The following is a 26,753-nucleotide window of genomic DNA, read 5'->3' as shown; positions in this document are numbered from 1 at the left end:
CCAGCAGGCTCCATCCTCTGGGGTTTGTGAGGCGGCTACCCCACTCAACTGCCCAGGCATTAAAATCGCCGGCAATGATGACTGGCCTCCTGTCGCCAAGTTTCTCCAATATTTGGTCCAGCACCTGATTGAACCGCTCTATCGTCCAGCGTGGAGGTGCATAGCAGCTACATATGTAGACGCCGTTAACCTTGGCTATAACGAAACCCTCTATCGCGCGATACACCACTTCCTGCAGGGGATATTTTCCAATCGTCCAAATCGCAGCGGTTCCAGCTTCATCTGCTACCCAGTTACCATTTCCGGATGGGATACGGTACGGATCCGAGATGATTGCTACGTCGCACTTCGCTTCCTTCGTGGATTGGCACAGCAGTTGCTGCGCGGTATCACAGTGGTTGAGATTTATTTGCACTACCTCCACTGCGATTTACCGGACATCGCCTGTTTGAATGTTGGACATTTTGGGCCACCAGTAAAGTGGTCCCTGCGCCCCTCGTTTTCACAGATGATGCACTTTGGTGGCTTCTTACACTCTTGTGCTTTATGACCTTCATCTCCGCATCTTCTGCACAGTTTCGATCTATCTGGTCCACGGCAGTTCCGTGCCAGATGTCCAAACTCTTGGCATCTGAAGCATATCTCCGGTTGCTGAGAAACCCGCAGTGGGCATTCTGAAAACCCGACTTTCACTTTGCCAATTCGCAACGCCTTGTCGGCAGCATTCACCGGGAGCTTGATAGCCGCAACCTGCGTCCCGGAAGGTCCCCTTCTTAGTCGGACTGACATTTCAACGTCTCCTATCTCCATTTGCTCCTTAATTGCAGTTTTTACTTCTTCCGCCGTAGTTATCTCGTCTATGTCGACGCATTGCAGAACCACTTCTGGCGTAACAGCTCGGACCTGCGCAGTGTCTCCCACGACGCTCGCTGCAAGCTCCTTATACGAAGAGCTCTTGTTCTTCGAGTCCTTTTTCAGCTCGAAGATCATTTCTCCAGACCGTGTGCGCCTGACTTTTTGTACGTCCGCGCCGAAGTCCTTAAGCTCCGGAGCCGTTCTTATGGTACGTAGAACCTCGAGGTAACTTTCCTCACGGGTCTTCACCACAATCGCTTCGCCCTTCTTTTTGACGCTTCTCCTAATTGTTTTTGGTCTTGCGCCTGCGTTCGTCTGCTTTGCCTTGCCCTTTCTTTGCACAGTCTGCCACTGGGTCTCTCTGTTGCCGACACCGACCTGTTCTGCCTCTGCGGCGGCCAATCGCTTGCGCAGATTGTCTCTCTGCCTTTTAGAGCCTCCTGGCCTTTCATCTCCTGGCGAGGATCGGTGTCTCTTTGTCGCAGACATCGGTGTGTTTTCCGTTCGCGCTAGTTTCTCCTTCTTGCCGAGGTTTCCCGGGACTGTTCTCGGTGTTTGCTGTTGCAGCGTTTTAGCAGCGAGAGCGTTTTTCGTCGATGCCAATTCGCTTTCGGCTATTTCCGCTCTCTGCAACACGTTGGTCCACTCCTTGACGGCTGATCCAAGAGCTCTCCGGATCTTTAACACCAGCTCCTTGATGTCCTTGTGCACATTGTGTTTCTTGTCGACGAATTCGTGGAGCTCTTCCACCCAGTTCTTCGCCACTAGAACCTTCGGATGTTGTTGGGGCACGCCCCATCCGCTATTCGTCGGCAGCTGCTGCTGTTGCTCTTGGGCCACCATTTGTTGCTGCTGCTGCTGTTGCTCCTGTTGTACACTGTGGTTATGTTCGTGTACCGCGCTTCGCTGCAAGAACGCTTCTTGTTGCTGTTCCGCTTCTTCTCTTTGCTGAGGAGACCTCATCAATCCTCCTCTGGCGAACGGATTCGCCACCTTTCCGCTGTTATTCTTGTTTTCTCCTTCCATGTTGTTGGGTCCCCCCTCCGAGCCGCTATCTCCACCTGCTGCACATAGTCGCTTTCATGATCTCTTGGTTGTCTATGAATCAGGGAGGCCAAGCGAGGGTTGAACACGTACCTTCATGGGGTCCGTGTTCAGAGCCAGATCAGCGTAAGTCGGGAGTGTTACATCCGAGCCTAGTACCCATCAAAATTGATGGACAGATGAAGAACGTATCCGGAGGCCTGCCAAGGTTTTACCGGGACGGAGGCAGACGCACCATTAGCCCACTCGCCGTTTCAAGTAGGTGTCACCCTTCCTTACTCAGGGAGCAGAATGGCACGAATGTCAGCCCATCGTCGTCATCCTATGCGTAATCCGTAGTTCGTTGTCGTTTGCTTTGACCAGTATGCCATAATCAGGATGTTACTGGCATCGATCCTGATGTGCCGGTTGGCACTCCGAGTATTTGGGCTAAGGCACTTTGGAAGCGGTACCAGGTCGCTTGTACAGAGTTGCTTGCGGATGTGTGGCTTTTTATGGAGATCCAACAGAGCCCACTGTTGAAACCCCGCCACATCCTAGGCATCCTCTGCTTGAGCTATCTGGAAACCAGAAGCTCGGTCACTCCCCGAAGGAAGAGCCAAAGGTGGTAATCCACACGGATGTGTGAACGATTTTCGCTTAGGAAGAATTCCCAAGCTGCCACCCGACTCGCAGAAGGGGGGGTTCGTCAAGCCCCTGGACTCCTGTCCCTGCTGCCCCGCTGTCTGTCTGTCTGTCTGTCTGTCTGTCTGTCTGTCTGTCTGTCTGTCTGTCTGTCTGTCTGTCTGTCTGTCTGTCTGTCTGTCTGTCTGTCTGTCTGTCTGTCTGTCTGTCTGTCTGTCTGTCTGTCTGTCTGTCTGTCTGTCTGTCTGTCTGTCTGTCTGTCTGTCTGTCTGTCTGTCTGTCTGTCTGTCTGTCTGTCTGTCTGTCTGTCTGTCTGTCTGTCTGTCTGTCTGTCTGTCTGTCTGTCTGTCTGTCTGTCTGTCTGTCTGTCTGTCTGTCTGTCTGTCTGTCTGTCTGTCTGTCTGTCTGTCTGTCTGTCTGTCTGTCTGTCTGTCTGTCTGTCTGTCTGTCTGTCTGTCTGTCTGTCTGTCTGTCTGTCTGTCTGTCTGTCTGTCTGTCTGTCTGTCTGTCTGTCTGTCTGTCTGTCTGTCTGTCTGTCTGTCTGTCTGTCTGTCTGTCTGTCTGTCTGTCTGTCTGTCTGTCTGTCTGTCTGTCTGTCTGTCTGTCTGTCTGTCTGTCTGTCTGTCTGTCTGTCTGTCTGTCTGTCTGTCTGTCTGTCTGTCTGTCTGTCTGTCTGTCTGTCTGTCTGTCTGTCTGTCTGTCTGTCTGTCTGTCTGTCTGTCTGTCTGTCTGTCTGTCTGTCTGTCTGTCTGTCTGTCTGTCTGTCTGTCTGTCTGTCTGTCTGTCTGTCTGTCTGTCTGTCTGTCTGTCTGTCTGTCTGTCTGTCTGTCTGTCTGTCTGTCTGTCTGTCTGTCTGTCTGTCTGTCTGTCTGTCTGTCTGTCTGTCTGTCTGTCTGTCTGTCTGTCTGTCTGTCTGTCTGTCTGTCTGTCTGTCTGTCTGTCTGTCTGTCTGTCTGTCTGTCTGTCTGTCTGTCTGTCTGTCTGTCTGTCTGTCTGTCTGTCTGTCTGTCTGTCTGTCTGTCTGTCTGTCTGTCTGTCTGTCTGTCTGTCTGTCTGTCTGTCTGTCTGTCTGTCTGTCTGTCTGTCTGTCTGTCTGTCTGTCTGTCTGTCTGTCTGTCTGTCTGTCTGTCTGTCTGTCTGTCTGTCTGTCTGTCTGTCTGTCTGTCTGTCTGTCTGTCTGTCTGTCTGTCTGTCTGTCTGTCTGTCTGTCTGTCTGTCTGTCTGTCTGTCTGTCTGTCTGTCTGTCTGTCTGTCTGTCTGTCTGTCTGTCTGTCTGTCTGTCTGTCTGTCTGTCTGTCTGTCTGTCTGTCTGTCTGTCTGTCTGTCTGTCTGTCTGTCTGTCTGTCTGTCTGTCTGTCTGTCTGTCTGTCTGTCTGTCTGTCTGTCTGTCTGTCTGTCTGTCTGTCTGTCTGTCTGTCTGTCTGTCTGTCTGTCTGTCTGTCTGTCTGTCTGTCTGTCTGTCTGTCTGTCTGTCTGTCTGTCTGTCTGTCTGTCTGTCTGTCTGTCTGTCTGTCTGTCTGTCTGTCTGTCTGTCTGTCTGTCTGTCTGTCTGTCTGTCTGTCTGTCTGTCTGTCTGTCTGTCTGTCTGTCTGTCTGTCTGTCTGTCTGTCTGTCTGTCTGTCTGTCTGTCTGTCTGTCTGTCTGTCTGTCTGTCTGTCTGTCTGTCTGTCTGTCTGTCTGTCTGTCTGTCTGTCTGTCTGTCTGTCTGTCTGTCTGTCTGTCTGTCTGTCTGTCTGTCTGTCTGTCTGTCTGTCTGTCTGTCTGTCTGTCTGTCTGTCTGTCTGTCTGTCTGTCTGTCTGTCTGTCTGTCTGTCTGTCTGTCTGTCTGTCTGTCTGTCTGTCTGTCTGTCTGTCTGTCTGTCTGTCTGTCTGTCTGTCTGTCTGTCTGTCTGTCTGTCTGTCTGTCTGTCTGTCTGTCTGTCTGTCTGTCTGTCTGTCTGTCTGTCTGTCTGTCTGTCTGTCTGTCTGTCTGTCTGTCTGTCTGTCTGTCTGTCTGTCTGTCTGTCTGTCTGTCTGTCTGTCTGTCTGTCTGTCTGTCTGTCTGTCTGTCTGTCTGTCTGTCTGTCTGTCTGTCTGTCTGTCTGTCTGTCTGTCTGTCTGTCTGTCTGTCTGTCTGTCTGTCTGTCTGTCTGTCTGTCTGTCTGTCTGTCTGTCTGTCTGTCTGTCTGTCTGTCTGTCTGTCTGTCTGTCTGTCTGTCTGTCTGTCTGTCTGTCTGTCTGTCTGTCTGTCTGTCTGTCTGTCTTTTTTTTCCTTCTAACCATAGGGGGATAATCTGCTCAACAGACACCCTAACAGAAGTTTAGGGTAGTGTAGGTCTGACAGGCCGTCTTCTACAACAAAAGTAAAATCCAGGACTACTCTCTCCTCGTACCCACTAAACCATTCCTATGGTCGCCAAACCCTACGTCTCTCCGGAACCACCAAGAAGGTATTGCTTCAGAGAGGGGCTAGTGCACATCGCACCCACAAGGTTAGCTGCGTAGCCTGCAGCAACGAACATCGATGACTCGCTTTGGAGAGTCCATCACGGTAGCATGCTGGCGCTTAGCCAGTTTCCCGAGTGGTCCTCGCCACTCCCTTTGTCCTCGGAAGGCGGGCAGGGTCAACCCCGCCCGCGCCCTACTGCTTAGCGGACATCAAGAACTGATGCCCACGTGCAACCCGATCTGACCTGCCCGCAAAGGAAGGGTATCACTACCCTTCAGGCCCTATCAGATGCACCCGTAGGTTGCAGACAGCAGGATCTCACCTACCCCGACCCTTGCCGGGGACCTCTTTCCAACCGCGGGCTCGGATCCAACCCAGTAGACCGACGCCACGACAGCACCGCTACCGGGACTTCCTCTCCGCGGCCACTTAATCGTTGTAAGGGTCGATCTCGACCGCAGGGCACCGGTATGACCTACGAAGCCGACTCCGAACCCCCGGACCACCTCTTGTACTGCATCTGGACTAGCCATTCTCCGAGTCCACGCGCCACCTCCTCTGTAGCTCCCAGACGATGTGGGTAATAGCCGTTGAAACGGCGTTCCAGCCAAACTCATCCCTACACATCCTCTGGACCAAGTTGTCCGGAGTTGTGTCCTCCCCGCATGTGGCAAGCATGCGGTCACGCATTGTGCGAAAACGCGGGCACACGAACAAAACGTGTTCCACCGTTTTCTCTAAACCATTGCACACTGGGCATTCGGGAGAATCCGCATGCCCGAAACGGTGTAGATACTGTCGGAAGCAACCATGACCTGTAGGGACCTGTGTCAGGTGGAATGTGACTTCCCCATGGCGCCTATTAATCCAACTATCTACCCTCGGTATCAACCTATAGGTCCACCTTCCTTTGGTGGAACTGTCCCACGCGCGCTGCCATTTGACCATAGAGGCCATCCTGACAGTCCTGCGTATGCCTCTTGTGCCGCGCATTTCGAAGCACTCCATGTCCTCACTGATAAGAATGCTGATAGGCACCATACCAGTAATGACGCAGAGAGCGTCGTGTGACACGGTACGGTACGCGCTCGCAACCCTCAGGCACATAAGCCTTTAAGTACTTTCCAGCTTCCGTCGGTAGCATTTAGTACTTAGCGCGGTGCCCTACGCCAGGCCGCCATACCTAAGTATGGATGTAGCAACACTAGCCAGAAGCTTGCGCTTACTGGCGTACACCGCAGAGCTATTGGACATCATCCGGGACAGTGCCGCAATAGCTGTGGAGGCTCTTTTACAGGCATAATCGACGTGGCTACCGAAGGTAAGCTTATCGTCGATCATCACGCCCAAGTGTTTGACGGAGCGCTTTGACAGGATAGGGGCTGTCCATAAACCACGTGGTCATGAGGGGGGGGGGGGGGGGGGGGGGTTCGGCCAATGAGCATTTTGTATGGATGAATAAAAAATTTTGTATGGACTAATGACCACGCGGGTGGGGGGGGTTTGAGAAGTCCCAAAAAAATGACCACGTGGTTTATGGACAGCCCCATAGTACAGTCCCCTACACTGATCTCCGTCTGCTGCTCCGACTTCAGGTTGTTAACAACCGTCACCTCTGTCTTGTGGTGAGCCAGCTCCAGTTTCCTGGACCGCATCCACGCCTCCACAACCTTGATCGAGTGGTTGGTAGTCAACTTTACCTCCTCGATCGTTTCACCGTAGACTTCGAGCGTAATGTCGTCGGCAAATCCGACAATCACCACTCCCACTGGATACTCTAACCTCAACACCTCGTCGTACATGACATTCCATAACACCGGACCCAGGATGGAACCTTGCGGGACTCCTGAGGTTATGTGAAAGCACTTCCGACCCACTTCCGTGTCGTAGACTAGTACACGATTCTGAAAGTAACTTTCGAGAATCTTGTACAGGTACTCCGGTATCCCCAGACGCAAGAGCGCATCGGCAATAGCAGACCAGCTGGCGCTATTAAACGCATTCCTTACATCCAGAGTCACTACCGCGCAAAAGCGAATTCCCCTCCTCTTAGGCTCGAGTGCTTTCTCGGCGGTTTTTGTAACCGACAAGATAGCGTCTACGGTGGACCTCCCCTTCCGGAAGCCGTACTGGTTACTCGAAAGACCATTTTCGCCCTCGGTGAACCGCAACATTCTATTGAGGATGATCTTTTCGAGCACCTTCCCCGCCGTGTCAATCAAGCATATTGGTCTATATGCCGACGGGTCTCCGGGTGGATTCCCCGCCTTTGGCAATAGTACCAGTCTCTGCCTCTTCCAAGCTTCTCGTCTAGGCATTTCTGCATAGCAGACCTGAACATCTCGGGAGCTTCTGCAATACCTACTTTTAAGGCCAGGTTCGGAACTCCGTCCGGACCTGGGGCCTAACCTACGCTAAGGGACTTAGCTATCCCCGCAAGTTCCACATCGGTGACCCTCTCCTCATCGCCAGCCCCAGTCCCCGGCTGTCCTACGAAAGGAGGCCAAGGACTAGGATCATGACGCGGAAAAAGTCCTCCAATGATCCCCTCCAACATCTCTGGAGATTGCTCTGTAGGAGCCATCACACCTCTCGTCTTGGCCATAACGATCCTGTAGGCGTCACCCCACGGGTTCGTATTGGCACTCTGACAGAGACCCTCAAAGCAGGCCTTTTTGCTTACTCTTATCTCGGTCTTAAGCGCGGCTTTTGCAGCGGCGAACACCACCCGCCATTCGTTTCGCTCTTCCTCTGATCGTGCTCACTGCATCCGCCGCCTAGCCCGTAGGCAGGCGCGGCGCAGGTCCGCAATCGCGTCGGTCCACCAGTAAGCCGGTGGCCTCCCATTTCTAGGGTGGACTCGCCTAGGCATGGTCGCATCACACGCACGTGAGAGCACCGCTACCAGCTCGTCACCGTCTAAACCGATTAAGTTTCGCTCACGGCGGAGCGCCTCCCTAAATACCCCTTCGTCGAAGTATGATGTCTTCCACCTGCAAGGGCTTGGCCTTGGCCTAGCCGCCTCTCCTTCTATCCGCTGTCTGCTTTTATTGTAGTCGATACTGTAGCGAACCGCCAGGTGGTCGCTGTGAGTGTAGCCATCATCTACTCTCCAGTTCGAACTACTTGTTAGGCCAGGACTACAAAAGGTCACGTCAATAATTGACTCCGCTCCGTTTCGACTAAAGGTACTCTTGGTACCGACATTAGCCAAGTCGACATCTAAGATGGCCAGTGTTTCTAGCAGGATCTGACCCCGCTGGTTCGTGAAACGGCTTCCCCATTCCACGGCCCAGGCATTAAAGTCGCCCGCTATTACCACCGGCCTTCGCCCTGTTAGCACGGTCGTTAAGCGGTCCAGCATTTGCGTGAACTGCTCGATCGGCCACCGCGGAGGCGCATAACAGCTACAGAAGAAGACCCCGTTTACTTTGGCGACCACGAAGCCCTCATAGGTAGTAGACACCAACTCCTGCACGGGGTATTTACCCGTCGTCCATATCGCCGCCATTTTTCTGGTCCCATCCGCGACCCAGTTGCCGTTGCCGGCGGGTACTCGGTATGGGTCCGATATGATGGCGATATCCGTCTCCCACTCAGAAACTGCCTGACAAAGCAGTTGCTGAGCCGCATCACAGTGGTTCAGGTTCAGCTGCGTTACCTGCACTGTGATTTGTTGTTCACTGCGGCTTTCTTGAAGGCCGGGCACCTTGGACCACCCATCGGATGTCTGTTGTTCGAGGATTTCCCGGTACAGATCATGCAGATGGGCGGACTCGTGCAGCTTTGGGCCTTATGACCTTCAGCGCCGCATCGCCTGCACAGTTTGCGCCTGTCGGGGCCTTTGCAGTCCCACGACTTGTGTCCTGGTTCCAGACACCTGAAGCAAACCTCTGGTGGTTCGTGGAATGTCAGGTGACATACACACCAACCCACCTTTATGCTCCCTACTTTAACGGACTTTTTGACGTCCGCCACAGGTAGCTGAACCAAAGCTATCTGTGTCCCTGCTGGCCCTTTCCGTAGCTTAACGGCTGCGGCGGCCACCTGCACATCGCACTGTTGCCGCAGTGCCGTGACGAGCTCTTCCACTTCGGTGATCTCATCGATGTCCTTGACCTTCAGAGTCGCCTCATGTGTCAGAGCCCTCACCTGCACACCCTCACCAAGGACCTCTTCTGCCAGCCTCTTATAGGCGGCGCTCTTGTGCTCCTTCTGGCGCTTTAGCTCCAGGATCATCTCGCCCGTACGAGTACGTCTAATACTGCGTACGTCGGCTCCAAGACCCTCAAGCTTGGCGTCGCTTCGCATCATCTTCAAGACGTCCGAGTACTTGGACTGTTCCGTCTTGATGACGATAGCGTCGCCTTTCTCGCGCTTGGCACCTGCCCTCCTACGCCTTGGCTTGGCGTATTGCGCTACTACCTGCGGATTCGCCTTCTTCTTCCTCTTCCGCTCTACCTTCGTCCAAGGGGGGTCCTCCCCTTGGATCGCCCTACTCTGTGGCTGTTGAGGGCCCACTAGCGGTCGCAACCCCTTGTTCCCATCGTTCCGGGACGGGCCAGCCTTTTCAGGCCCACCCTTCCCAGCTTTCCGGGAACCCTGGCTGGGGTCCGACCTTCCGGCATTATTACCGACTTTCGGGGTAATGATTCGCCTGGCCTTGCGGGCACCGCCAGACAGCTCCTCGCCTGACGGTTGCCTCGCCCGCTTCTGCGATTGCTTGCCCCGTTTGTCGCGAGCAGTCGCTTCCGCCTTATTCGGACTTCCTGCGAAGGAGAAGGCCTCCGTTTGGGTAAACTTCGGCACTTTCTCATTTGCAGGCTCCGCTGCTGCAGCAGTCAGCAACGCGAGTGGCGCGTGCTCCTGCTTGGCATCGTCGATCGACGCCCTAAGTCGAAGCAAGGCCGTTTTCAGGTCCTTGCTTATGTTCGACTTAGTGGACGCAAAGTCGATGATTTTGCCAAGCTGCTGCTCAGCCACCTCTATTGCGGACCGTCCTTTGGATCCTCGGTTGACGGCCCTCAACAACCACGCTCCGTCCATAACCTCCACCGGCTGGCTTGCCGGGAAGTGGACTGGAGCACCCACGCTTGAGCTGCGTACGCAACTCCCAGCGCCTATCTCCTCACTTCTCCTTGTCGGAGATCTCATCAACCCGCTTCTTGCGAAGGGGTTGATCCCACCACTATTTCCACCTAGATTCTGATTTTTATTTGACTTCATGATTAAATTCCACGAGTAGCACGGGAAAGAATGTCCACCACGCCAGAGCCCTGCATTAACGCGGTAAGGGACAGCTTACTGTGGGGGGTGCCCAGGTACCCCACAGGCTCCGTTAAAGATCGAGCATCTTTTTCACCCCCTCGATCACTCATTCCTCAGCACGGGTCGCTTGACACCTTGAATTGGGGTTAGTAGTCCTATTCTTAGCCGGCGACTACGCGGCTGACTCGCAAGCGGGGGGGTGCGTCAGGCCCCAGGACTTTCGTCCCTGCTGCCTCAGAGAGAGCGTCGTGTGACACGGTACGGTATGCGCTCGCAACCCTCAGGCAAATAAGCCTGTAAGTACTTTCCAGCTTCCGTCGGTAGCATTTAGTACTTAGCGCGGTGCCCCACGCCGGGCCGCCATACCTAAGTATGGACGTAGCAACACTAGCCAGAAGCTTGCGCTTACTGGCGTACTCCGCAGAGCTATTGGACATTATCCGGGACAGTGCCGCAATAGCTGTGGAGGCTCTTTTACAGGCATAATCGACGTGGCTACCGAAGGTAAGCTTATCGTCAATCATCACGCCCAAGTGTTTGACGGAGCGCTTTGACAGGATAGTACACTCTCCTACACTGATCTCAGTCTGCTGCTCCGACTTCAGGTTGTTAACAACCGTCACCTCTGTCTTGTGGTGAGCCAGCTCCAGTTTCCTGGATCGCATCCACGCCTCCACAACCTTGATCGAGTGGTCGGTAGTCAACTTCACCTCCTCGATCGTTTCACCGTAGACTTCGAGCGTAATATCATCGGCAAATCCGACAATCACCATTCCCACTGGATACTCTAACCTCAACACCTCGTCGTACATGACATTCCATAACACCGGACCCAGGATGGAACCTTGCGGGACTCCTGAGGTTATGTGAAAGCACTTCCGACCCACCTCCGTGTCGTAGACTAGTACACGATTCTGAAAGTAACTTCCGAGAATCTTGTACAGGTACTCCGGTATCCCCAGACGGAAGAGCGCATCGGCAATAGCAGACCAGCTGGCGCTATTAAACGCATTCCTTACATCCAGAGTCACTACCGCGCAAAAGCGAATTCCCCTCCTCTTAGGCTCAAGTGCTTTCTCGGCGGTTTTTCTAACCGACAAGATAGCGTCTACGGTGGACCTCCCCTTCCAGAAGCCGTACTGGTTACTCGAAAGACCATTTTCGCCCTCGATGAACCGCAACATTCTATTGGGGATGATCTTTTCGAGCACCTTCCCCGCCGTGTCAATCAAGCATATTGGTCTATATGCCGACGGGTCTCCGGGTGGTTTCCCCGCCTTTGGCAATAGTACCAGGCTCTGCCTCTTCCAAGCTTCTGGGAAAACTCCCTCGTCCAGGCATTTCTGCATAGCAGACCTGAACATCTCGGGAGCCTCTGCAATGGCTACTTTTAAGGCCAGGTTCGGAACTCCGTCCGGACCTGGGGCCTTACCTACGCTAAGGGTCTTAGCTATCCCCACAAGTTCCACATCGGTGACCCTCTCCTCATCGCCAGCCCCAGTCCCCGGCTGTCCTACGAAAGGAGGCCAAGGATTAGGATCATGACGCGGAAAAAGTCCTCCAATGATCCCCTCCAACATCTCTGAAGATTGCTCTGTAGGAGACATCACACCTCTTTTCTGTCTGTCTGTCTGTCTGTCTTTATGTAAAGTACGAAATTTCCCATTCAACTCACCCTCCAAAAGTTGCATGCAAGTTAAAATTCTAGCATGAAATGCTTAAATTTATCAAATTTGGTCTGGTAAAACGACATATTTTGCATAAGCCATTAATGGACATGTTAATTGGCCAATTTATCTTTTGTTTGCTAAAAAAAAATATTTCCATGCTTAATGGCTTGCCCTCAAAAAAGCCCAAAATCACAAATTATGCCCTATAAATTGAGGTATAGCTCAAATTTTTGGCGTGCTGGAACAAAACTGAGCCCAGATTCGGATTCAGCGGCCCAAAATCTGTCAGAGACACATAAGTTTGCTCTTGAGACAAACATTTGTTGCGCTGTGGTTTTCGAGCGTGGAAGATTTTTTTTACCGTGCAGAAAAAAATCGCTGAGGTCATGGCCATTGGTTTTGAATTTAGTAATTATGTTACTGACTTTCTGCTGCAATTGTGTTTTATGGTTGGCTCGTATGGCGGGCGGTAACTGCATTACTTTTCGAAGGACTGTGGTGAACATTTCAGCTTAACCTTACAGGACGCGCGCCATCAAGCAACCGAAATTGAACCACGCCAACGCTGCATACGACGAGCGAGGTTTTTTTTTGCTGTGTAGTACTTTTTGCAACAGCGCGCGTTCTGAAGGGTTAAAGTGCTTCACTGGCACTTGAACGTCGATCAACTAACCCTAACATGAAGTTCGAACACTGCACAGATCGGAAAAGGAATGTAAAATTCTGTGACATATGATGCACATGTTTGGAGCGTGGGATATCACATAAGTTTACATGACATATCATGTAAAAATCATAAAATATCATGTAAATTTCCATTATATGTCATGTAATTCAGCATGACTCTGAGTGTTTACATGACATATAACATAAATTTACATGATATGTCATGTAAACCATCTGTTCCCGAAGGGAAACCAAATTTCAGTAGCAGCTTACGATTTTTGTAGCAACGCTCAAACTATAATATTATTTATTTTTCATTAATATAAACTATTTTCAAAAACCTAACTTTGTCTACTCACAATAAAGTGGTTTCCTTTTATTCTTTGGGCACTTCTCTAGGATGTCGAACACTGGTACAACTACCCTAATGTTGCTCCGATGGATATGACGGTTTTACGCTGTTGGGTATAATTCCAATCAACGACTATCTTTCAAGTTAAATTTATCTCGGTATTTACTTACTGTCTAGCTCTTCGAAACGACAATTTTACCACGATCTTATAGGGATGATTTTTATCAGCCACTGGTCCTATGGGTAAGAAATCATAATCATTTCATAGCAATTTCCATCAAACTCTTAATTATTTTTCTATTTAACTTCTACTCACGAGAATTCAACCGAACCAAGAACTGAACACTATCCGACGATATCCACACTCAATTGTAACTGAAAGCCAGTTGTTAAAGCGATTAAACTAATTTTTGTTACACTAGCTAACTTAGCAAACAATTTTGTTTTACAACTTGATTGCAATGGCGAAAGATTGATCTCTTCGTTTTTCGTTTATTTACTTTTTTCTTCTGCATTAGCTTTATTTCATCTCTCCACCTACCACTACTACTACACGCGTACTGTCATGTTGCGGTAGTTATGCTGCGGTTAGACGGGTCCATTATTAGACCGGCCCAGAAATCCAAGAAAACTTATTTTAATGCGGCATCGTAACACCCCAGCCCGTAACATCCGGCATTCCCGGATTTACCTTACCTCCAGTGCCGCCAAATTTACCACGCCTCGTCGCTGTACCTTACCGTCGGCGGTCCTAACGTCTACCTGTCGGACTCGGCCATCCGAGCCCTGGATGACTGCCTCGATGACGCCGCGTCTCCAGCACTTCCGGTTTTTGCCGTCGACTACGAAGACCAAGTCGCCCTCTTGGAGCGGCTGTTGATCGTCGAACCATTTCGACCGTCGGTTGATCGTCGGAAGGTACTCCTTGCTCCATCGTTCCCACATGCGGTCTGCGAGATATTGGGAACGCTTGTATAAGTTCCGCAGAGCCTCTGCGGGTGTAGCTGATTCCTCCACCTTCACGTCCGCACCAGACACCGTTCTTCGTAGGAAGTGGTTCGGCGTCAGTGCTTCCGTTTCGGTCGAGTCCTGCGGCAGATAGGTTAGTGGTCGCGTGTTGATCATGTCGGCCGCTTCCGCTACTGTCGTGGCCAGGATCTCGTCCGTCAACTTGCGCCCATCGTCGAGCGCGCGCATGGCTTCTTTCACTGATCGGACCATCCGCTCCCAGACGCCGCCCATGTGCGGAGTTCCAGGCGGAATGAAGTGCCAAGCGGTAGTTGAGCTGCCGACGGTCTCTGCGCACTCTTGGTTGATCTTCTCCATCTCATTGTTTGCTCCCCGAAAGCACGTGGCATTATCGGAGAAAATGTGGCTCGGTTTGCCGAATTTGCTGCAGAAACGAGCGATGGCCATCCGACACGACTCCGTCGTGAGACTGTGGACGACCTCTAGGTGCACCGCCCGCACGGCCATGCAGGTGAAGACTGCCACCCAGCGCTTCTCCTTCCGCCGGCCGATCGTGACTTCCACTGGACCCAGGTAGTCGATGCCCACGGAACTGAAGGGCCGAAGATGAGGAGTGACCCGCTCAACTGGAAGTGGGGCCATCCTCGGTGATCGCGGCCGGCATTTGTTCACCTTGCACCAGACGCACTTGTTCACCACCTGCTCTATCGCCGGTCGCATTTTCGGTATCTGGAACCGCTGCCGCATCTCGTTAAACACCGTTTCCGAATTGGCGTGCCCGAACTGCTCGGCTCGTGGTAGTGCTGGATGAACTTCTCTGTCACCTCGTGGAACCGCGATAGAATTATCGGGTGTTTCTTGTCGAAGGAGCTCTCCTCTGAGTTGACAAGCCTGCTATCCATTCGCAGTACACCTTCACTGTCCAGTACCGGAGAACACTTGTAGATCGGACTGGTTTTCTTCACGGCCTCCGTCGGGTATCTGGCTGGCGCTGCAGATTGTTCGTGAGCGCACTCATTTCGTCTGGGAAACTGTCCCACTGAGCCTGTCGCCAAAGGATTGTTTCCGCCCGCTGAAGTTCTTCCTGCTGAAGTGGTGCCTTCACTGAAGGATAGTTGGCCGCAACGTGTTGGTTTAGCTGCCGCTGTTTTGCCGTAGCCCACGTGGTCACTATCGGCTCTCCTCTACATTTTCGCCGGCAGTTGTCGATGAAGCGCACCACACTCGCTGTCACCCTCAGCAACTTCGTCCAACGGGAAATCGGTTTGACGTCGATCGCTCCGTGGAACAAGACGACACCTCTGGCTTCTTCGTCCGTCTCCTCAATGGACGCTTCTTGGGTTGGCCACTGCTCTTGCGGCCGGTACAGGAACGCTGGTCCGTTGAACCATTCTCCGTCGCTCTGCAACGGCGGACCTTGTCCCCACTTCGTCAGCACGTCGGCGATATTTAGTTTGGTCGGAATCCATCGCCAGTCCGCTACCTTCGTCAACTCTTGTATCTCGCCGACCCGGAAGGCGACGAATTGCTTGTACCGATGTTGATCGGCATTGATCCAACTGCATACGGTGCGCGAGTCTGTCCAGAAAATGGTGCGGTTGATTTGATAGGAGTGCGTGTCCAGAACGGCTTGGTTCATCCTGGCCCCCATCACCGCGCCCATCAACTCCAGACGGGGAATCGATTGCCGTTTGACCGGTGCCACTTTAGCCCTGGACATCATCAGGCTGCAGTGGACGTTCCCGTCGATGACTGCTCGCAGATATGCTACGCAGCCGTATCCGTGTTCGCTGGCATCGGTGAAGATGTGGAGTTCCAACGAATTGACTTCGATGGATCTAGCGTCGCCGAGATAGCAACGTGGAATCCTGATAGCTTCGACCTCCGGTAACAAACTCGTCCACCGCTTCCACAGCTCCCAGGAATTGGGATCGATTTCCTCGTCCCAGTCGCACTTGGACCGCCACAGATGCTGGATGATGATCTTGCCGTGGATGGTGAACGGCGACAGCAATCCGAGCGGATCGAAGAATCCCATCACACAACTGGCGACTAGTCTTTTCGTCGGCCGCTTCCCCTCGTACAGGTACGGCATCAACCCTTCGCGGTGCGTCGTGGAAAACGCAAACTGGTCCGTGTTCGGATCCCAGATCACTCCCAAGACTCTCTCATTGGCCGTCTGTTTGTCACGGCTGAAATGTACCGGCGCCGTCGGCTTCTCCTCTCCTAGACTGCGCTGAACTATTGGCGAGTTGGAAACCCAGTTGCGGATTTCGAATCCGCCCTGTTTGTGGACGAACCAGACTTCCTGCGCCAGCTTCACTGCTTCTTCTTCGGTGTCGACGCTGTCGAAGTAGTCATCGACGTAATGCCGACGTATTATGGCCAGCGACGCTTCAGGATACTGAGCGGCGAATTCTTCGGTGTTCCGGTTCTTAACGTATTGAGCCGAGCAGGGGGAGCTCCTCGACCCAAATGTCGCCACATCCATGACGTAGATTTGTGGCGGTTCTTCCGGATCTTTTCGGAAGACGAAACGTTGTTTCTGTTTGTCCTCGGAGCGAATCTGCAGCTGGTGGAACATCTCTTTCAAGTCTCCACCGAAGGCAATCCGCCATTCGCGAAACCCGCAGAGCACTTTGATGAGTGGGATGAGCATGTCCGGTCCTGACAGCAGCTATGAGTTTAGGGATACTCCTTGCACGGCCGCCGCCGCGTCCCAGACTAGACGAATCTTCTCGGGCTTCTTGGGATTTTGAACGACGTTGATCGGCAGGTACCACGTTTGGTCGGCAGGAGTACCGGCCAGTTCTTCGGCGGTAGCGAGATGTGCGTACCCCTTCTGCTGGTACTCGTCGATCTGCTTGCAGACGTTCTCCTTCAGCTTCGGATTCTTGTCGAGTCGCTTCTCCAACTGCTTCATTCTGCGCACCGCCATCGGGTAGCTGTCCGGGAATCGTGGATCGTCCGTTTTCCACAGCAGTCCGGTTTCGAAACGGTCACCGACGCGTTTGGTGGTTCGCTCCAGTATTTCCCGGGCGCGTTTCTCCTCTGCTGTTTCCTGCGGGATTTCCACCACTAGGGATTGTACGACATTTCCCCGAAAACCAGTTCCCCGAATGAAGTTTCCCCGAAAGTTATTTCCCCGAAGAACGATTTCCCGAACGAACCGTTTCCCCGAATGGACCGTTTCCCCGAAATATTTATGGTACTATTTTTAGTACTGGTTTCTGAACATTTTCTTGAATAATTCCATTGTCTGCACTAGTTATTGAAACAAAATAGCAGCGGCGTCATGGTCGCGATTTTTTCCGCAGTCAAGTTCGCAGATTGTGAACAATCCTCGGTACCCACTTACGTAATTTATGTTTAGTCCCTTACTGTCAGAGCTGTCAGATCGGTGTAACACGCTAAATATAATTTACACAAAAGGCAATTTACATGGAAAAAAAATACACGGTAACGATTATTTATTGGGTTCCGGGCTGGACACAGAAAATTTAATGGTTTTCTTTGGTACATCGAGGTCTTGAAATTAGTATATGGAAATAGCGGAAAGCTAGCCTGAGTACAAAGTGTGCCGATGTGTAGTCTTTAGAAAGATGTCAAGATCATGGAAACTTCCACACCTCATTGATGTTGTGCATTCCCTCTTATCATGAATTTTTCGAGATATAATGTTCTTCATGATGCTTCAATGAGGTTTGCCCTTCTTTTAAATATGGATCGTTCTTTACTGTTGTACTGATTGAAAATGATATGGCACTCAACTAAAATCACGCTCATCATTATTTTCCCTTCTTTTATTCATAGGCTGTTCCTTCTATTTATTTTTGAAAATTCAATCGATGAAAACGCCCTATAAACGCATAATACTTTTAAAACGATTCATCGTGATTGTGGTAGTAATCTGCTAAAGTACATTGTCATTGTAAAACACATGATCCAGATAAGTTAAACTTTAGGTCTAAAAGTACTCTTGCGAAGGAAGTCTATGAGCACAAGTTTAATGTGCTTTTCAACGAAAAGTCAATGGATATCAATTTGTTTGACAAATTACTACCGTCAATAAGGTATGCAATATTACAACTAAAAACAACTGCGTGTTTTAAAAAGAAGCGAAATTTTCAGATGGAATGTTGGCAGAGTGATCAATTAATCATCAGTACTTCGATATGTGAGAAAATGGAAAGGATAAAAGAATATTGTTAAATCATGGAAATATATCCCAGTATCCATAAAATGCCCTTGATTCGAGGAATGTTTAAAAACATAAGGGACCTAAATGAACTGGTTGTCTAGGACTTCGAAAACATATTTTAACTTTGTTGATGAAGAAAATTAGAAAGACGGCCTACTGATCCATTCTTTCCTATGAACTTCAGCTGAGCAACACATTCGGCTTAACGTACTTCAGTCTGACGTACTTTGGCCAAGTGTACTGCGTCCTAAAGACCGGATCCCCCTAGTTGCGCATTGGGTCAATGTTAAATGGCATATGCAATAATCTTTTCGGGGAAACGGTACACTCGGGGAAACATTTTTCGGGGAAATGGTACATTCGGGGAAAAAACTTTCGGGGAAACTTCATTCGGGGAACTAGTTTTCGGGGAAATGTCGTACAATCCCACTGACTCTTCCAGCGCGTAGTGGCTTTTTAGCAGCTCGTGCAGGTCCTCGTTGGTAATCTGCTGGTGGTAGCCGAGATAATTACCAGCCGCCGACGAGGTTGTTTGCCGCGGCCCATACACCGTCCATCCCAACTTAGTTCGAACCGCAATCGGTTCCATGGGCGTACCCACTTTCGCTTCTATCGGCGCGAACGAGTGGATGTTGTTCGCTCCAATCAGCAACTGCGGCTGTCCGTCGTACGACTCGATGGGCAGCCCTCGCATATGTTCGTGCTGTGCGGCAAGCTCCTGCGAATCCAACTTTTAGTGCGGCAGCATCAACTTTCCCACAGTGTGCACCGTGTGCAATCGCATCTTGCCGGCGGCTGCGCCTGTTCCCGACGCCCACAGGCTCAATCTTCGGGAATCCTCCACCCTCGACATGTTTCCCGTCCACCGGATGGTCAATCGCTCTTGTACTCCGACCGCGCCCAGACGGTCGGCGAGCTTTTTCTCCACCAGCGTGACGGAAGCACTTTCGTCCAGGAACGCCAGTACTGACACCGTTTTTCCACCGTAGTGCAGCTGCACCGGAACGATCCGGAACAATACCGTGCAGTTTGTCCGGATGTGTGCACTCAGCCCGACCGTGTTTCCGACCGGATGCATCAGCGGATTGTGGAAGTCTCGACAGTCACCGATGTTGCAGCGGATTTTGAATTTGCACTGTCCTCCATGCTCATTCAGACACACGTGGCACAGCTTCTCCCGGTTCACCAGCTTCAGCCGATCCGCATACCGCAGTTTCTTAAACTCGCCGCAGTGTCGCAGCCGATGATCCGTCCTCCTACATTGTTTGCAGGGCTTCAAAACCTTTTCCTCGCCGGCGTTGGCGGCCGATCCGCTGGCTTCGCTGTGGCTGTATAGTCCACCTTTCTCCTTCGGCATCTTTTTTCTGGATGGTGGAATTCCTTTGGACGGCGGAGAGGGGACGAACTCGACATCCACGTTGGCTTCGCAGGCGTCTGCGACGATGTCCATTAGGAAATCCGTCAGCGTTCGCAAGGTTGTTTCCCCGCGACCCCTCCGGTAATGGACCCACTCCCTCTTCTCGCGATCTGGTAGTTTGGCGACAAGGCTTTTGATCAGCAGCGGGTTGACAAGGTGCTGCTTCAGATCCGCGGCCTCCAGATGGCCACAGAGTTGCTCCACCGTATTTCCGAATGGAACAAAGCTCCTCAAATTGTCCGCCCTCGGGGGTTCCAGCCGGTTCACTTTGTCCAACAGGCTTTGGAGCAGTTGTTCCGGGCGGCCGAAGTGTCGGCGCAGCTTCTCGATGACCTGCGGGATGGATTCGGGAAGCAGTAACTGCCCAGACACCAGTTCCAGAGCGTCACCTTCCAGCGCTTCCTGAAGTCGCATCAGGTTCTCGTGGTTCATGTAACCACAGGCCTCATTAGACGCTTTGTAGGCCGCGAAAAACAATGGCCACTGCGCTGGTTTGCCGGAGAATTTTGGAAGTTTATATGTTAGCCCCTTCCTCGCGGCCAGCTGGGCCTTCGTCGGTCCGGTCTGCTGCTGCCCCAGCCCGTCTTGGCTGACACTTCCCACTTTCTTGTACGTCTTCAGTTTCGCCTTGCGCTCCATCGACGAGTCCGAACTCTGGCTCTGCAGATCCGAATCACCGGAATCGTCGTCCTCCTCATCCTCTTCGGAGCTTTTGTAGCTTTGCGCTAGCTTCCTCACGTTCGCCTTGCTCAGCTTCAACACATTTTGGTCGACTTTGCCGGAATGGCCCGCTTTTGAAGCACCCGCGACTACTTTCGGCTCCGGTTTGGATTTTTGAGCCGACAGTTCCGCCAACTCCTTATCCATGGCTGCCATCTGCAGCTCGAACGAGTCTTGGTTCGCCTTCATCTGCCGAATCTGTTCCTTCTTCTTCTGGAGCATTTCCGCTTGCCAAGCTCTTTGCTCCTCTTGTTCCTCAGCGCGCATCTGCAGCTCCAATTCCATTTTTCGCTGCTCGAACGCACGCTGCATCTCCCTTTCCTTTTTCTGCAGCAGCAGCTCCGCCTCCATCTCCTCGTACTGTCGCTTCTGTTTCTCCTCTAGCGCTCGCACCTTCGCTTCCACGCTAGACGAAGCTAGGCGAGAGCTGACGCTGGATTTGTCAGACTCGTTGCCGTTTTTCCGGGTGCGAGCCTGCTTCTTGGCGTCCTTCTGCTTCTGCTGGTACTCCTGGGCCTTCTCCTGGCAGGCCTTGCTTTGGCAGTACCATTTCTTCGGCAGTTTGCCCTCCTCGATGCCTACGCAACGGATGTGGAACCATTCCGCGCATCCGTCACAGCCGACCATCACTTCGTCGCGCGTAGACGGGCCGCAGATGGCGCATGGCGTCGCCGTCAGGTCCATGATGGTTTGGTCGTGGGTGGATTCTGCATCGGAAGCCATCTTGCTGCAGGTTTCACTCCTCACTAGACACTTCACTACGCGGGAATCACTTCGCGGGTGTCACTTTATTTTTGAGAATGTTCCCGAAGGGAAACCAAATTTCAGTAGCAGCTTACGATTTTTGTAGCAACGCTCAAACTATAATATTATTTATTTTTCATTAATATAAACTATTTTCAAAAACCTAACTATGTCTACTCACAATAAAGTGGTTTCCTTTTATTCTTTGGGCACTTCTCTAGGATGTCGAACACTGGTACAACTACCCTAATGTTGCTCCGATGGATATGACGGTTTTACGCTGTTGGGTATAATTCCAATCAACGACTATCTTTCAAGTTAAATTTATCTCGGTATTTACTTACTGTCTAGCTCTTCGAAACGACAATTTTACCACGATCTTATAGGGATGATTTTTATCAGCCACTGGTCCTATGGGTAAGAAATCATAATCATTTCATAGCAATTTCCATCAAACTCTTAATTATTTTTCTTTTTAACTTCTACTCACGAGAATTCAACCGAACCAAGAACTGAACACTATCCGACGATATCCACACTCAATTGTAACTGAAAGCCAGTTGTTAAAGCGATTAAACTTATTTTTGTTACACTAGCTAACTTAGCAAACAATTTTGTTTTACAACTTGATTGCAATGGCGAAAGATTGATCTCTTCGTTTTTCGTTTATTTACTTTTTTCTTCTGCATTAGCTTTATTTCATCTCTCCACCTACCACTACTACTACACGCGTACTGTCATGTTGCGGTAGTTATGCTGCGGTTAGACGGGTCCATTATTAGACCGGCCCAGAAATCCAAGAAAACTTATTTTAATGCGGCATCGTAACACCATCATAACACTAAGTTTACATAACTAAAATGAAGTTTACATGACGTGTAATTCTCTTTATTTTTAACTGTGTGTTACGATTACGATCGATCAATTCTGACTATACATGTCAATGGTTGCTCCTCCGTGATTGATCTGAACTGGTACCAGTTGCACTGTGATCCAACTGAATAAGGGGCTGGGACATTCCACTTATTCTCAAAGTGCAATTATAGCAGCTCATGCATATTTGATCAATAACGGCGCCGGCCAAGTCCTTATAGTCAGCTGGGAAGGGAAAGGAATGTTAGAGTGTACTGGTTGTTGCTACTAGAGATCGAGAGCACTCTGCGTCCCACAACCCGCACGGACTGGGGTATTTGTTAGACGGAAAGGATGGGAGATCTGGGAGTCACCGTTGGGTCAGTGATGCGATCCATGGATAGGGTTATTTATAGTGTTCGTGATAGATTGTGTGGTGAATAAGGTGAATAAGGTCAAGCGGCACAGCACGCTTTGGTTGCATAACTTATAGGCGTTATATATACACTGTGCTGTGAGTGGAAGTTGGAAGGGAGGGAAACGACTTTTTTCAATTCGTTTCTGGTTCTAGCGATGGCTATGAACATATGAATATACATGAGTTGTATATGTAGAGAAGAGAGAGTGAGAGAAAGTGGATAGAAAGATACAAAGTAGGATGAAAAGGACGGGCCAGGGATTGAACCCATGACCTTCTGCATACGAATCAGAAGCGGTAGCCACTAGACCACCAAGCCCGTACATGAAGTTCGAACACTGTTGTTTAAAAACCGATATTCCATTTTTTTCTTCTGTTTTGTACAGAAAATCTTATTTTCTTCACGAGTCTCATTAGACATGGCATCTCCTCCGGCAGACGGCATGTGCTCTCTTGGTAAATTGAAAAGCTTTTCCAGCAAGAACGAATCACATCAGGCCTTGCATCGGACGAATTCGAACCAATATTCAATCTTATGTCCTCTTTTTTTCTTGCATGCTTGTTAGCCGAAAAATTGGCTTTTGCATACCTGCAGGCGTTGGAAGGCAGTCGTTACGACGAGATGCATCCATGGAATTCGGAGACCGAGTTACCTCATCATCCCGCACTCAAACCCCAATCTCTCCTCGATGCCCTCTGAGAAGGTTGATTGAAATTAAATTGAGGAAAGCTGGAGTGCCTTTCCATTTTTTTTTGCATTTGTTGCTGCTAGACTAGGGGAAGCATTTCTGAACATCAACATCAGCATCAGATTCAGCAGCATCACCATGCATGAAAGTAGCGCAGCTGAATGGAACGAAATTCCATTAGCTTTTGGGGCAACAACGTGGGATGGATGTGTGCATATGAAGTGTGATGTGACACTTTTTGGTTGTGACATAAATTGTCATTCACAGACGGATCCTTGCAAGCCAGCTACACACTGACACTGTCTAAATAGTAGACATACAGATCTTTGCGTCGGTCGTCGTCGAAATGGAAGCTTTCTAGCCTTGAAGTGGAACTTGGCGGATGGTGAGTTTAGGTATCGCGTTAGGAAAAAGCAGTGCCTCTGTTTTTTTTTTTTTGTAGAATTGTGATTACTTATGCAGGAATCCGTAGCAGAAGTTATCAGCAGCAGAAGTTGCGCAAAGATCAACCCCTATGTGTATACACTAGTGCTCAAAATGAGCATTACAGAAAATGGAGTTGTTCTATTTTTTATACTCAATGTTTCAGGAGAAAGCAAATCAGTTAATAAATTTCTGAGTAGGAACAATTTAATCACTAAGTAGAAATCTTTTTGATATTTTCAGACTATCAAATAACCCATTTCAAAACTAACAAAATGAAAAATAAAAAAAAGTAACGAGCTGCTTCTGATACCCTACTCTTACCTCAACTTATCCGGACCATTCTACCCTATCTGGAATGAATCATGCCGTATGATGACAAAGACGCATCTGTTGGTTTGAATTTCGTCAGCTCAGATGAATGGTAAGTACCGTGTCCCAATTCCGTACCACTGACTGTTCCAGAGAGGTTATGTGTTTGACTAGGTACTCTCAATCAAGCGGTCTGGATTTGTCATCCGGAACACGTGAATGAAATTCCATCAGTTGGACTATACTGCCATTCTACGCCCAATTGGCCCATGTTATATGGGAATCCCATATAACATGGGACATTTATGCGTAGAACGGCAGTATAGGATGGACATAATCAACGGTGGCGGTGGCGATGGACGCTGGTACACATGTTTGCTCCGCAATGGAACCAAATTCGACCGGGACAACCATTCATCACAATCAACGTCCAGTTTGATATTTGAGACCAAATGTTGGATTGCTGAACAAAGAAGGACTCGTGCCAGAGCAGAGGCTTTGTTTTGTTTCTCTACGAGATTTGGACGAAATATGGAAAATGATCGTTGGGTTATTCCGATTAAATATGCAGATTGTAGAACTGGTAATTGATCGACTGTAGGGTTTAATTTATAGTTTTTCGGCTACGCAGTCTTTATTAAACCAACGACGTTATATATTAACCCAACGTTTCGACACTTGGTGGGTGTCTTCCTCAGGGGGTACTAAAATTTAATTTAACATTTGTTCGAATTAATTGTGTGTGGAATGTCTGGTTTCTGTTACTTACAATACTAGTGTCGTTATTTGTCTAATGTTTGGTCTAACTGTAACTGTCGGGTTTGATGATATACGGTACATGCTGCAAATTTAAATTCGGTTTCATTATGAAATGGTTCCCGCTAATCTGATATTAAATCTTACACTTTAAAATCTTCCACTTTTCTCACCGCACAACTTTAACTGGCAATGGCGCAATCTTTCTGTCTTTCAGTCCTTCTTTATCTCAACTTATGGACTGGTTACTGTGCCCTATTGGAGTAATTGATTCCCTCTCATCTATGCTATCTCCCGTAGTGGTTTCGTTTCGCTCATTCCTACTTTTAATGTCGTGCAACACTGCTGCGTATGTTGTACTGAGTCTGTCTATATCGGTACGTCTATTGATTGTATGGTTAGTGTTGGTGATGTGACACATCTCTAAAAATGGGAGTGTGGACTGTCTGTAGCTATGGTCTATTATTTGTGTGTGTTCTAGATTGAATCTGTGATCTGTCTCTATACAATGCTGTATTAGTGCTGTTGTTGTTTCTATCAGTGATGTTTTGGCTATTTCTGTGTTAGTATTGTTGTCATTGGTCAGTTTTTCTAATCTGTTTATATTGGATCGGTGGCCTGCTAATCGTTTCCTTAAAGTGTTTGTGGTCATCCCAATATAGCAACTATCGCAGTTGTTGCACGGTATTTTGTAGATGACATTGCTAATATCATCTTTATTTACCGGGTGCTTTACCTGTGTGTGAAGATTTTTGATCACACGGGTCTGTTTTGTTGCGATTGCTATATTGGAATAGTCCCTAGCCAAAATTTTAGTAATTCGCTGAGAAAGTGCAGGTATATATGGTATGGCTCTATAAATTTTATCGATTTTTGTTGTTTCAGGTTGTTCTGTTATGGTTTCGGTGCTTCTGGAGGGATCATTGATGCTGCGGTTTGGATCTGCTGATGTTTGGTGCTCATTGACGTCGATGGAACTTGCAGTAGGTTGGAGGCAGGGTGATTCCGGTTGTTGTTGCTGTATCTGGTTCGAGGTGCTTGGTTGTGTACAGAGTGGGGGTGTGGGCACGGCTGGCAGAATGGCTGGCGGAGTGGGAGGCTGGCGAGATGGTCGGCTTTGGGTGTTGTCTGGTGCATCATCGGTGATTTCGATCAGTGAGGGTGGTGTGGGTGATTGCTGGCATGATGGTCGGCTGGGTGGGGTGGTGGCTGCTACGAGTGTTGGGAGACGTTGTGTTAAAGAACTTAGTTGTCGTTTGTTCCCATACAGGTTGAGTAGTCGGTTGATCAATTGCCTGGGGTAGTTGTTCAGTGTGAGATGCTGGTGAATGATCTGAGCTATCTCTACAGTGGATTTATTGCGTGTGAGGTACCAGACTCTATGAATAAAGTTTTTGGCTACGTTAATCTTGTGTTTGCATTGATGGAACGACTTGTAGTTGAGCAGGCGCCCTGATGCTATAGGTTTAGCATACCACTCCGTTGTCAGGCTTTGATCTGCATTTCGGATGACCGTTAAATCCAAGAATGCTAGCTTCTGCTCCTTCTCGGTTTCGATGGTGAACTGGATTCTCGGTTCGACGTCATTGAATGCCTGCAGGACTTGTTGCTCGGTGTTCCGTGGTATCGCCATGAATATGTCGTCCACGTATTTTCGGAATATCGTAATCTCGAACGGTAGAGATCTCATAGCTTGAGCAATTACGGAATCCAATGCAATATCCGCCGCGATCGGCGACAACGGGCTTCCCATGGCCGTCCCAAATACCTGTTTGTAGTACTGCCCTTCGAAACAGAAATAGCTAGCCTCCATGCAATATTCGACTATCTCCAAAAACAGGTCCAGATTTATATGGGTGTTTACCTCCTTCCACCATTGGATGATATTTCTCGTGACCAGGTGCCGTGGTACGTTCGTGAATAGAGATGTCACATCCAGAGAGATCATTATGTATCCTTCTGGGAGTGTGATTCGATTCACTTCGTCACAGAACTCAAACGAGCTGGCCGTGTTGTATGGACTGTGGATCGAGCACTGGAGGATGTTGGCGATGTACTTTGCTAAACTGTATGTCGGAGCTGTCACGTTTGGAATAACAGGTCGAAGCGGTAGGTTCTGTTTATGCGCTTTCGGTTGCCCGTAGATCCTGGGGCAGACGGCGTTATTGGTGGTTAGCTCCTTCGCAGTTCTGTAGTCAATAAGCTTCAAGTCTTTGAGCCGTTTGACTAAGGAGTTATTTCCATTTTGATACCTAGTGGTGGGATCGGACCGCACTCTTTCGTATGTTGTATCGTCGTTCACCAACGTACGCATTTTTTGGTCGTAGTCGTCCCTCATCATGACA

At 49.8% G+C, this 26,753-nt stretch overlaps 2 protein-coding genes across 2 annotated transcripts in view; one reads left to right on the top strand and one right to left on the bottom strand.

The window, feature by feature from the left end:
* LOC109412274 (uncharacterized) overlaps window positions 1-26,753 on the top strand; it is a 489,623-nt gene that overhangs the window by 191,587 nt on the left and 271,283 nt on the right. The window lies entirely within an intron of this gene.
* LOC134287131 (uncharacterized) lies at window positions 24,233-26,248 on the bottom strand. Its single transcript, XM_062848811.1, has 2 exons — window positions 24,556-26,248; window positions 24,233-24,493 (listed from the first exon to the last, which is right to left on the bottom strand). Exon 1 carries the CDS (start codon window positions 26,219-26,221, stop codon window positions 24,638-24,640), a length of 1,584 nt encoding a protein of 527 aa, XP_062704795.1. The 5' UTR covers window positions 26,222-26,248; the 3' UTR covers window positions 24,233-24,493; window positions 24,556-24,637.

This window comes from Aedes albopictus, chromosome 1 (assembly GCF_035046485.1).
Source record: "Aedes albopictus strain Foshan chromosome 1, AalbF5, whole genome shotgun sequence".
NCBI classification, from domain to species: domain Eukaryota; kingdom Metazoa; phylum Arthropoda; class Insecta; order Diptera; family Culicidae; genus Aedes; species Aedes albopictus.
Note: the sequence above shows the minus strand (reverse complement) of the source record. Positions and strands in the feature narration are given on the sequence as shown.